This window comes from Neolamprologus multifasciatus, chromosome 9 (assembly GCF_963576455.1).
Source record: "Neolamprologus multifasciatus chromosome 9, fNeoMul1.2, whole genome shotgun sequence".
NCBI classification, from domain to species: Eukaryota; Metazoa; Chordata; class Actinopteri; order Cichliformes; family Cichlidae; genus Neolamprologus; species Neolamprologus multifasciatus.
The window spans coordinates 29,610,482-29,623,363 of NC_140447.1; the positions used below are offsets into that span (position 1 = coordinate 29,610,482).

General features: G+C 39.2%; 1 protein-coding gene across 2 annotated transcripts; it reads right to left on the reverse strand.

Moving 5' to 3' along the window:
• Positions 1–1,574: 1,574 nt before the first annotated feature.
• On the reverse strand, positions 1,575–11,796 carry LOC146511798 (uncharacterized). Of its 2 annotated transcripts, XM_085171969.1 has the most exons (4): positions 8,713–11,796; positions 4,980–5,660; positions 3,085–3,439; positions 1,575–2,924 (listed from the first exon to the last, which is right to left on the reverse strand). In XM_085171969.1, exons 1-4 carry the CDS (start codon positions 8,728–8,730, stop codon positions 2,917–2,919), a joined length of 1,062 nt encoding a protein of 353 aa, XP_085028095.1. In that variant the 5' UTR covers positions 8,731–11,796; the 3' UTR covers positions 1,575–2,916. The 2 variants fall into 2 exon arrangements, with proteins under 2 accessions (XP_085028095.1, XP_085028094.1); XM_085171968.1 differs by having other exon boundaries at positions 1,575–3,439.
• Positions 11,797–12,882: the final 1,086 nt, after the last annotated feature.

Consider the following 12,882-nt stretch of genomic DNA (forward strand, 5'->3'; position numbering starts at 1 on the left):
CCTAGGAGCGACTTCTCAGAACGGGCTCATTGAAAGCAGCATGGTTAAGACCTTGGAGACACTAACAGCTGCCGTGAAGACTCAGAATAACACCTCCGAGCATATATCAAGGAGAGGCCTGCTCAAAATGACACCTTTGAGCAAAAGTTGGATCACATCGCAGAACAGCTCGCTGCAGTTGTAAGTTCTCAGAATCGGCTATCTGAGCAAAAGGATAACAACACCACGGAACGGAAGTTTGATACCATCATGGGGAGGCTCTCCAACGGGTGATTGAGAGACCAGTGTCGGAGTGTTAAAGAACAGCTTTGAAATTCTCCTGAGCTGCTTGCATAAAAGAAAAATCAACAACATCAACATCATAATGCGGCTACCTCCTCGGCGCCAGCTGTGGGCTCAAGGCTGGAGCCGAACAAAACACCCTGATAACGACTCTGTGTTGACTGTTCTTCCCACTCCATGCAAGGCCACCTGGGTTGGCTGGCAGACTGTTTACTTAACCTGATAGGGCGGAGGACACTGTCTCAGCTGAACTCTGGACACACAGACACTAACACTAATAAGCACTCACTCATTCCCTCTCCCTTTCCAAACGCCTTCGATGCTTGTCCTCTCCTGGAGAACACGGCGGGTCTGAGCCCACGCTGGAATAATAGCGCAGGGGAGGATGACTGCTGTGTTTCCTTCGGATTACTCCTCACCCCCTACCCAACCCTGTGGCTTGTCACGTGTTCCATAATGTTGTACTGTGGAAATTTATGTGCTCTCTGTGCAGAGGAGTTTTTTTGTTTTCTGTTCTCATGCTGACCTCTATAGGAGCCCAGCATGAGTAGAGGTCTCTTTTTCCTCTTCTACTTTCCCATTGTTGTGTACTTTTTCAGTGTTTTTCTGTAACGCTGCCGATCTCCGACCTGTATTCCCATGTGATGTCTATGTTGTGTGTGTAAGTTGGGGGTGGGGGGTGGGGGGGGTTCTATTCCACTGCGGGGCAACCTGCATGTGGCCAATAAAGCCTTGATTCATTCATTCATTCATCCCTCTGGGCTCCACGCAGCAATACTACACATGAGGGAGGTATGGGGTGGTTGATGCCCTCAGGTGGTTCTTCGTTGTTCTCCGTGTCCGGGGCTGGGTGCTCTGATATGTATCAGATCACTCCTGGTGGCTGCTCAGCAGGGCCTGGGTCCAGGCCTCTTCTGGGGAGTGCAGGGACCCTTAGGTTTACTCTGGCACAGCTGGCTGCCGGCAGAGCTGGCGGGCACGCTACTGCAGCCCCTTCTGGCTTCTGTGGCTGCTGGATGACCCCTCGTCTGGGGATCCTCAGCCCTTCCCATGAGGGTGGCACGGATGCCCCTCCAGTGGTCCTCCTTGGGTTCTCACACTCTGGGGCCTCTGGATGTCTGGGGCCTGGATCTTCTCCATGCCTGGAGAAACCTTTTGAAAACAAGCGCGTTGATCCACACAGGTGTTCACTGTTCATAGACAAACTAAATCTTTCTTGGCTGCTACATCAGGTTGGCTGTCACTTCAGTCTTTACTCTGAAATACAGGAAGTGAAATCAAGGCTCAAACTATTTCTTAATTTAACATTTTAAACTTTTATTTAATCGTTGCAGAATTTCGCAACACCAACAACCTTAACAAGAAAACATCTGCAGAACACGTTTTTAAATACATTCAATAAAAACTTGATAACACGACAACAGATTTCGTCATTCAACTGCTAGAACAAAGCGAACCACTCGACATGAACATTGAAGCAGAACGTTTACAAAGTTTAAAATGTGACAAGCAGAACATTTTCATTCATAGCTGCCTCATCAGCTCATCAGAACAATGTTTGTCACAGTTGGATATTCAACTGCAATTTGAAGAATTCTCTCCTTCATGTTGTTGACCATATCCATGGGAAAGCAGAGGACTTAAGTGTTCTTACCGCACATGCTTTGTACATCCTTTACGGCAGAGTCACAATCAGAGTTTCAGGCCTAGGCTTTAGCTTTCCCTGTGGCCTTTTAGTTTTCAACAGATTTTCAGACCTTACATCGCTACTTTTAGATGGATGGTTGTCCGATATAGATCCAGGGTCCTTTGATAGTGGAGCAAATCTGTTCTGCAGTTTGTAGTTTTTGCTGTGTCGTAGGAAGTGAAGGCCAGTCGGTTTCAGAGATTTCAGCTCGCTGTGCTCTGCCTGTGATACGTCCTCCCCCTTTCTTGAGACATGATTTATGTCTTGGTTTCAAGACGCGCATAAGGGGGGGGATTATCACTTGAGGATTTATTATAATGCACAGAGTCTACTTTCTTGGTCATGTTATCTGTGCTCTTTAGCTGTGTACTAGCTTGTCATCGCCATTGTTTTGAATCAAAGGCAAGGTTGTTTCATTTCCACACAGTCCATTTACCTCCACGTTTACTTCTAAGCGATGAATCTTCTGCAGGAGGCTGTGGTAGTCATCTGTGGAGAGGGAAGGCATCTTGTTGCTAGTTAGCCTAGCGGTTAGCACCTTTCCAGGTTATTGAGGCTGTACGGTGCCCAGACGCTGTAATCAGGCTTCAGCTGTGTCTAGGCCACAGACACACGGAGCGCTGAAGATACGGTAACTATAAAAATGTTGCTGTTTCTGTTAAGAACGCTTTAGTCCTAATGATCTATAAGTTTCCAGAAGCTATCGCAGGTAAGCTCATATGGAAAAAAGGGAAAAATCAGCATAAAAATCAATAAAAAAAATTTAAAAATCAATAAAAGAAGCAAAGCATTTAAAGAGCAAAGAGAGGAAGCGTCCACACTCACAAAAGGGGGAGGAGGAGATTCTATCTAAACTCTGTGGAGCCTGATCTAAAGGGTTTTCAGTCTCTGTTCTTTCTGTCTCTTCTGATTCACTGTGATCCAGTGATGGGAATGATTTCAGCCCTTCATGATCCTGCAGATGTTTGCAGAGAGCAGAATATGAAGTGAATGTTTTAGCACACTGGTAACAGTAAAACCGCTCATTTGCCACATGAGATTCCTGAAGCTCTTGTCACACTGGTCACAGCTGTAGTTCTTTTTTTAATGTGTAGCTTCATGAAGGTTACGATTACCTGAATGTGAGAAGCTTTTGTCACAGAGTCTGCACTTGTATGGTTTCTCTCCTGTGTGGACTCGCTTGTGCCTTTTAAGCTGACTTGTACTGATGAACGATGACCCACACTGATCACAGAGGTGCTTTTTAACCCCACTGTGAATGAGTTCATGGCGTTTTAATGTACTTGGAGTGGGGAAGCCTTTCCCACATTTGTTGCAGTAGTTCAGTTTGTGTCTAGTGTGTCTTCGCTGGTGTGTTTTGAGGCTTGTTTGCTGACTGAACATTTTTCCACAAAAGTCACAAAAAAATTCTTTCCCACCACCACAGCAACGACAGAGTTGAGAACTGCATCCATCTGTGTCGCTCTGCTTCTAAACAAAGACACAAACACAGTGTCAGTCAGTCACTTCAACATTTTTATCCTGAACGTCGCCTGAAATAAAGAGCATCTCTGCAGACGTCCAATTACATTTTACTGTTTAGAGCACAGGTGTCGAACTCCAGGCCTTAGATGTGTCCTTGATCCAAATCAGGGGAGTTCGACACCCCTGATTTGGATCATAGCACTTACTTTACTGAACTACTATAACTAAAATTATACAAAAAAGTATAAGCACGTCATATTCAAGATGCACACGCGCTTAACTTAATGTTACCCCAAATTTGTATCCAGAACAGAATTTTGTTTGACTCACTAAATACAGAATGAAGACTAATATAGTGCTTTAAAGTTGGCAGATGACCAGTGTTGGGCAAATTACTTTGAAAAAGTAATTAATTATAGTTACTAGTTACTTCTTCAAAAAAGTAACTGAGTTAGTAACTGAGTTACAATATTCTAAAAGTAATTAATTACTTGAAAAGTAACTATTGCGTTACTTAAATAAACAAACAAAAGAACGTTTAACCCTCTGGAGTCCAGGGTATAATTGGCCATTTTTACTAACTTTTGATTTTACCTCCATATTTCACCTTTAAAAACTCTTTACTTTGCCTTGTTTGGTATCATCCTTTTCAGCACAACCTCACGTGTCTGTATTTACAGTTATGTTTTCATTTTGACATACTGTATTAACACAATTGGTCTAAAATCAGACAAAAAACATAAAATCAGAGTAGAGAAAGTGATTTGTTTTTACTGTAACAACCACAAACATGTTTAATGAATCATATTTCATAACTTTAAATGCAAATATAAATTGTCAGTTTTAAAATCCTATGCACAAGTTTTGCAAACAACAAAGTTATTTGCATCCATTTACCTATTATTTTTTAAATAACCATTTCAAACTATTTACAGAACAATCAGCTGTTCTGCATTCAATAAGATGCCACACAAATTATTTGTGCCACTCCAAAAATTTCTGTCCACTATTAAGGAGAATACCTGATACCTGCAGGTTTGACAGCAGCAGGTGTATCACTCCTGTTTCTACCTGGAGACAGCAGTCGCCTCATTGTTCTGACACACAACACAAAACTATCCACAACACTACACACTAACTACACAAGACAACACATTAACTACACACTACAAACACGCTAAACATCACAAATCTCTCACGTCTCAAAACTTGGGTTTCTTGAAACTTTAACCCTGGGCACAAAGAATGAAGGTCAAGTTCAAATGCTTAGCCAACCTAGATGCTCATGTCCTCCAAGGCCTAGTATTGTGGATAATACAAATTGTGCACAATTTAAAGTTTTCACTGGTTTTCATGTTCGTTGCGACCATGACCCAAATTTTACAAAACTAAAACTTTTCAAGCAGTTATCAGTGTCTACCATCACACAAACTTTGAAAACGACATCATGAAAACTGTGGATGATACATTGCTGACAAACAGACAAACAAATAACCTGAATTGATTAGATACTCTGTCGCATCGAAAGGAGAATACAAATACATACCTCACAGTAACTGCACTTGAAGAGTCTCTTTCTGGTGTGGATCTGTTGGTGTGCTTTCAGGGAATATGGAGCGTTAAAAGCTTTATCACACAAGTCACACTTATAGGGTCTCTCATCAGTGTGAGTAAATTTGTGGATTTGTAAATGTTTGTATGCTACAAATCGTTTGCCACACTGATCACAGCAGTACACATCCTGTCCAGTGTGAATCCGCTGGTGTTTGTTTCGATTCTCTATATGGCTGAAGGTTCTCCCACAGATGTCACAGCTGTATGCTTTAATTCCTGAGTGGGAAACTTGATGAATCCTTAAGTGGCTACCTTGAGTAAAACTTCTATCACACTGATCACAAGTGTATGCTTTAACTCCACTGTGGATGAGCTTATGCCTTTCTAAGCCTTGTTTCCATGTGAAACTTTTCCCACACTGATCACAGGTGTGTGCTTTAATTCCACTGTGGAGGCTTTGATGAGTTTTTAGGGCACTCTTTTGAGTAAAAGCCTTTCCACACAAGTCACAATTGAATGCTTTAACACCACTGTGGATGAGTTGGTGTGTTTTTAAGTTTCCAGGCCGAGTAAAATCCTTCCCACACTCGTCACAGGTGTATTTTTTCTCTCCCTTTCTTCTGTGAGGTTTGTCGGCCTCCTGAGTGCTCGGACCTCCTGCTCCATGTTGGTCCTGCAGTGACAGAGATACAAACAGAGGCAATGAGTGAAATGCAGTCGTGGAACAAAATGAACCGTAAATTAATACTAGTTTAAAATCCGAGGATGAAACAGCATGAAGGCTTGATAAAAACAAATGATAATTAAATTTGAATAAATCTAAACTTATGTTATTTGGAAATAGTAGTTTAAATACAAATGCTAAGATTCATATAAATGGTGTTGATATTGAAAGAGTCAGTGAGAATAAATTTCTGGGGGTAATAATAGATGAAAAACTTAACTGGAGAGCTCACGTAAGATATATTCATACCAAAGTATCACGAAGCATTGCAATAATAAACAAGCCAAAGCAGGTATTTGACAGAACATCACTTCATATTCACTACTGTTCACTGGTTTCACCATACTTAAGCTATTGTGCAGAGGTCTGGGGCAACAACTATAAAATGACACTACATTCACTTTTTACTCTTCAAAAAAAAAAAAAGAAAAGCAGTTTAAATCATCCACAATGCAGGTTATAGGGGACATACAAACTCACTATTCTTGCAGTCTGAAATATTGAAAATTGACGATCTAGTGAAATTCCAAACAGCACAAAGTCTATTCAAAGCAAAAAAAAAAGAACTGCCAGGTAATATTCAGAGCATGTTTTTTTTTTGAAAGAAGGAAGTTATTACTTAAGGGTTTTTTGTGACTTCAAAACAGGGAAGGTACGTACTACAAGAAAAAGCTTTTGTGTTTCTGTGCATGGAGTGAAACTGTGGAACAGTTTGAATATGGAATTAAAGCAACGTCCAAACATAAAACAGTTTAAAAAGAGTTGATCTTCTCGAACTATAAAGAAAGGGAAAAATATTGAAATTAAGTGAAATTCTCTATTTAAGAAATGTCATGATGTGATATTATAGTATATAGTATATATTATATCAGAAATCCGTCCACTATTTAAGCTGACTAAATATTAACTGATAACTTATGGCAAAGGGGTGGGATTAAATAAGTGTGTACTTCTTCCCACTCCCTTTGAACATGTAAAGGAATCAGAACGGGAGCTATATTGAAATATATTGACTTTTATGTAGTATTTTTTTTCTCTCTCTTATTTTCTTTACTAAATGTACCTATATATTGTTTACATTTTTGAAATATATTAACAACAACAACAATATGCAGTCATGTTAGCAACAAGGCTGCTTAATAGAGAAGAGAATTTCAAGCAGATCAATTTTTAGTTCCATTTATTTCAATTTTATTTGTACAGCAACAAACCACAACAACAGCCGCCTCAAGGTGCTTTATATTGTAAGGTAGACCCTACAGTAATACAACCCCCCCCCCCAGAAAACCTAACAATCATATGACTCCCTATGGGCAAGCACTTGGGTGACAGGTGAAAGAAAAACTCTCTCAAACTCTCACAAGAAGAAACCTCCAGGAGAACCACCTACTCCCAGGTGGAGTGAGAGACAGGACGAAATACATGCCGTGAAAGAGAGACAGAGATTAATAATAATTTATTTATTTATTTATGTATTGGAATATGACTCAATGCAGAGAGGTCTATTAACACATAGTGAATGAGAAAGGTGACTGAAGAAGAAAAGGAAAGTTGGAAGACTAATCTTGAAAGTAGAGATAGTGTCTGTCTCCTGAATCCAAACTGGAAGCTGGTTCCACAGAAGAGGGGCCTGAAAACTGAAGGCTCTCCCTCCCATTCTACTTTTAAATACTCTAGGAACAACAAGTAGGCCTGCAGAGCGGGAGCGAAGTGCTCTAATAGGGTGATATGGTACTACAAGGTCATTAAGATAAGATGGGGCCTGATTATTTAAGACCTTGCATGTGAGGAGCAGAATTTTGAATTCAATTCTGGATTTAACAGGAAGCCAATGAAGGGAAGCCAAAACAGGAGAAATATGCTCTCTCTTTCTAGTCCCTGTCAGGACTCTTGCTGCAGCATTTTGGATTAACTGAAGGCTTTTAAGGGAGTTTTAAGGACATCCTGATAATAATAAATTACAAAAGTGCAACAAAGAAGTAATAAATGCATGAACTAATTTTTCAGTGTCACTCTGAGACAACATATTTCTAATTTTAGGAATATTGTACAAGTGGAAGAAGGCAGTCCTAGATATTTGTTTAATATGTAGAAATGTTTAGTATGTGGTAGTAGCACATGAAATCCCACCAAGTGCGAGTGAAAACCAAGACGCACAGAAGTGCCAAATCCTGCAGTTCTTCTAGAGGCCACTCGAGGCGTCTTCCAATCCTTAGACAATTATCTTAACATGACTGAATATAAAAAGGGCATCTTAGATAGGCAGAGTTTCTCAGAAGTAAAGCAAGCAGACGTTCTTCAAAATACCTGCATATACAAATTCTGAACATGACATCATCAAATATTTCAGTAATTATGACAAATATGCTCAGTGTAAACATCCTATTTCCTTACTTGGAGATAAACGTGGGCGATGCTTCAAAATGTGGAGGTCAAATTCAAAGGGTCGCATCACAATGGATTAATCTTTTATATTGCTCAAAAAATTGAAAATATATATTTTAGACCAAAAATAGCCAATAAGCCATTTGATTTTTTAAAAGTAACTCAATGAGTCCTTATACACAAATGTTAATGTTAACTCAGAATGGCACTAAATATGTAGCAGGTCTATACTTTTCCATGTTTTCTTTTATTTGTTTGTAACGTTTATTAACACAGCGTGACAGTTCATGATGTAATTACTTTATCTGGTCATCCTATACATAATTTCAAAGCATTATTTGAACATCCTGATAAGGAATTACACTTTCTTAGGTATACGTTGATAATACAGGGTTAGATTCCTCCTGCCTTCAGAACTCTCTCAGTTCTTGTTATCAAAACGAAATGTCCTGAATACTGCTCACTGAAAAAAATTATTCAATTTATGAAAATGTGTGGTTTTAACTTTAATCTTGATTTTTAAAGTCTTTGTTTCAGTGTCCTGTTAAAATGTGACCTTTTATTTTGTCTTTTAACGTCATTTTAAAAAAAAATGTAACAGCAATATTTTCCTCACCTTCTGTGTTGAGCTCATTGTTTCCTCTGTAGTGACTCAGCTGAGTCCAGATGGCTGAAAATGTTCCTCTGCTGCTCCGTCAGACTCTTCTCCTCCTGCTGATCAGCTGGGACACAAAACAGATCTTTGTTAGGCTCCACACTGCACTGAAGAGTCAAAGTGTCTCATATGTTAAAAGTACAAATTTTACTCTGTGACTCTTTGTAGAAATCATTGTACTGCAAAGTGGGGTAACTCTCTTATTAAGTAACACTTCAGGAGTAACTGTGACATTGGTTCTAAGCAGCCTTTTTACTATGACAGGGCCTTAAACTCATATCTCAAAGGATGGATTTGGATTTATACACTTTTGTGGGATATGATTAGTTCTGGCCTATTATGCTAGGGTAGGCATCTAAAACTCTCATTCTAATGTGCACTAAAACATTTATTCTGTGAATGTCTGTATTTGATCCCTGGAAGAAAAAAAAAGAAGCAGAGCAAACAAAGACCTGAGCAAAGCAAATTTTAGACCATTAATTCGTTCCAGCAGCTGCAGGATGAATAGAAGCAGTCAGTGCATGAATAAACATCTGCACATTGATTTTCTATTAGAGGAACAAAGTGAATGGAGACACTGACAGAGACAAACTCTTTCCAAACCCTCAGAACAAAAGTTGTCCATCTTTGTGTGACTGTCAAAATGCTTTTTACAAATCCTGCTTGAAAAGATCTTCCTCCCCTTGACTGCGGCTACAGCATCTACTCTTGACAATAGATTGCTGTTGCTGACCAATATTAGCCCCTTCCACTACCACCTACTTGGCTCAGCTCGATTCAACCTTCAGCATTTTCCATCAGGTGGTATTAGCTGGTACCAGGTAGTTAATTTTTTACCTAGTCGATGCGAACACTGTGGTCCAGAAATGAGGTGCAGATGCTTACCCTCAGTTCAGCAGCAAGTACCATCGTCTCAATGTTCTCCATTGTTCTGTTGTTTTTGATGTATACGGATTATGTCATGGGACTTTTTTATGTGTTACTGTAACGGCCCTAAGTACACTGAGTTGGTACTTGACTGTAATGAGTTAAGAATCGAGTCGACTTGACTAGGAACTATTGGAAAAGAGGCATGTGTGGACCCAGTAGAGAAGCCACGGTGCTTTTAGGTGCATCGGAAACTCAAGCCAGAAAAGTTTTTTTAAAACAGTTTCAGGTTTCCTGGTTGACATAAATCATTTTTATTACTAATTTAACAAAGTGTTTGTTAAACAGGGCCAAACTAAAGTGACACAAAACATATGCATTGCTTTACGGGTATTTTTAATAGGTTTCTTATTATATTCTACCTCAAAAATATTACGTTGTAATCAGTATACTTCATCATATGCTTGCTCCAAATGTCTCTGTGAAAAAGACAAACTAATTTAACTTTGTGAATTTCTTTAATTATCAGATAAGTCATGCCCATTATGATATCTACATGGAATCATTTAGATTCCAGCAGCACCTGCTCATCAACATGTCATACAGACAGAGATTTTTAATTAGAACTGTAGTAAAGAAATGACCTGGGCATGTAACCACTATTAAAGTGATGACACAGGTACTTGAGGAGCTTTCATTTATTTATTTTTAAATTTGTAACATCTGTTAATGTAGAAGTGAGTGGCACATGCTGACTTTAGGATTTAATAACTACATGTCTTCAGTTAAACCAGCTAATCATATAAAAACACACAGAATATCGTGGAGGTTTTTATGGCGTTGTAATCATACCTAAAGTACAGGGCATGTATAATGCACAAGTCTTTGTTATATAATTATTACAAAAGGTTTCATTAATGCGATCAGAGAAAGGGTTAACAACAATATGGTGGAGCTTGCTGATTAACACGTGGTTAAAATATTCAGATCATAAGAATGAGTGGTTGTAATAAATGCTTGGAGTGAACTCCTGTGGCTTTTGGAGTGTAGACTGCTGGGTATACGAGATGCATCTAAAGGCACCATGGATTCCTTACTTGTGCCCACTTGAACAGTAAATAAGGATGTTGCAGTGACCGAGTCACTGCTGCATGTCTTTATCTTTTTGTCTCCTCCAATTTCCGTTTTGTCCTGTGTGTTCTTGTTGGTATCTCCATGCTCCTCTTTTCTCTTTTGCAATCCCTTTACTGCCCAGCTGCTGTCTACAGATCATTTTAGGAGTTCAGTTCATCTCATGTGTTCATTCACAGCAGCTGGACAATAAAGTTTATTGTGACCCTGATACTGCAGCAGATCGCTCTCATCCATTTCCTGTTATCACTTCAAATAGAAATGAGGCTGTAGAGGTTTGGTGCATGCAGAAAAACAGCTGCAGGGACAATGAAAAGACTTTTCTGCTCCAACTTCTCCCAGCATGCTGAGCTAATGATTAGTTGGTGTTTTTCTCCAAACACTCTCTCACTCTTCTCTCAACGTGTTCACAATAAACTGTGAACAGACACCGAGGAGAGCAGCAGAAGACCTCATTCAGGAGCTAAACTCAACATGAACTGAACTCACAGTAAAGTTAGCTCGGTGCTTACCTTTAGATGAGCCCACAAACCGAGAGAAACTCCGTGATGAAGCTGGAACTCTTTCCAAACACAGGAAACAGATCAGGGAGCAGAGACCCACGTGATTAACGCTGATCTCAGCTACGATCCAGGAGTCAAGGGAAGAGGATCGATCCAAATGTGGACGTTAACGTAGGTATGATAGGTGGTATGATATTGAATCGACGCTTTTTATAATTTCTTTCCTCTAAGTTCAGTACTTTGCCCCCGTTTCATGAAAAAGCTGCTGTCAGTGCAAACACTTCCCCTCCTGCAGCGACACTTTGCTCCGCCCCCTTCTTCCTGCTCCACATTGGTTTGTTGCTGCGCGGTCACGTGACTAGGCTGCCTTTAAAAAACAAAACGTGAGCTGCCGAGAGTGAGAAAGGGGAGCGTATGGAGATATCTTAAATTAAAACACTGCAAGTAACAATGCGTGTACATGAGACTTTCTTACAAGGATATCCTGGCCAATAACAACAGCAAAATAATCAATGGAGCTGCATAAACACACTCACATAGGCGAACATCTAAATACACACAGAAAAAAGAACAGATTATACTCAAATAGATACGATAAAAATTAGATACCAAAGTAACCAAAACATAATTTTCAGTATCATTAAAGAATTAATACCTTCATTATAATTATTTTCTTATTCCAGAAACAAGGGTAATAAACATTTGCTTCAACTATCTAAAAGTCTGAAGGACAATATAGAGACGATAGCTGTATTTTACAGCATAAAACAATAAAGTCCTCATTGTTTAGCAAAATATTAGCAGAATAAATAATACTGTGCAGAAAAGTCAAAATGTATTTGCATTGACTCTTTATTTTGAACATGTGTATAACACGTATTTAAATAGTACGGCAACAGAGAAGAAAGGGACAAATAAACAAAGAAAAGAAAAAGAAAAAGAAAGCAATAATAATCATAAACAACTTAAATGTTCGACAAGGAGTAGGAAGAAGCATAAGCTCATTTAATCCCACCCCCTTTCCACTGATTAGTAATTATACATTGTACAGATACAGGGAAGCTTTAAATTTAATTCCCCCTTCAAATTGTATCCCTGTTCTTTTTTAGAATTTTTTTTTAGAATATTGGCAGGAAGTAGGTTGTTTATTGCTTTATACATAATTTGTGCAGTGCCAGTGAGAAAATAAATGTAAAGTCCTCATATGAGGATGTAGGATCTTAGGGGGCCACTACAACTAGATTTATGCACATAAATGTCTTCATTTTAGGGACATTGTTGTGCTATGAGCATGTACATGGCAATAGTGGGAAGGAAAAACTCCCTTTAAAAGGAAGAAACTGTTAGTCAAAGTTGAAGCGCCCTACTGTCAGATGGCTGCTGTTAAAGCTGCAAACTGTGCAGTAGTTTGTGCTTTGGTGGAGCTGAAATGCATTAAGTGCCTTAGAAGCACAAAGATACTTGTTTTAATGTGTAATGCAATTAAACTCACAATGTCTTATAATAGCACTGACATGACAGGATATACTGTGTCCATCCTTTCCTTCTCATTCAGTAACTGAAAAACTATTTTGTAATTAAAACCTTACCCACCAGGGGGCAGCGCTGAGAAAGTTTTACTTTGGTTGCC

What these genes read in the sequence shown, in the direction of transcription:
- LOC146511798 (XM_085171968.1), bottom strand. An exon ending in TCAAGTGCAGTTACTGTGAG is followed by an intron (nt 3,440 to 4,979) that starts GTATGTATTTGT and finishes GTCTTTGTTTAG; the next exon opens with AAGCAGAGCGACACAGATGG.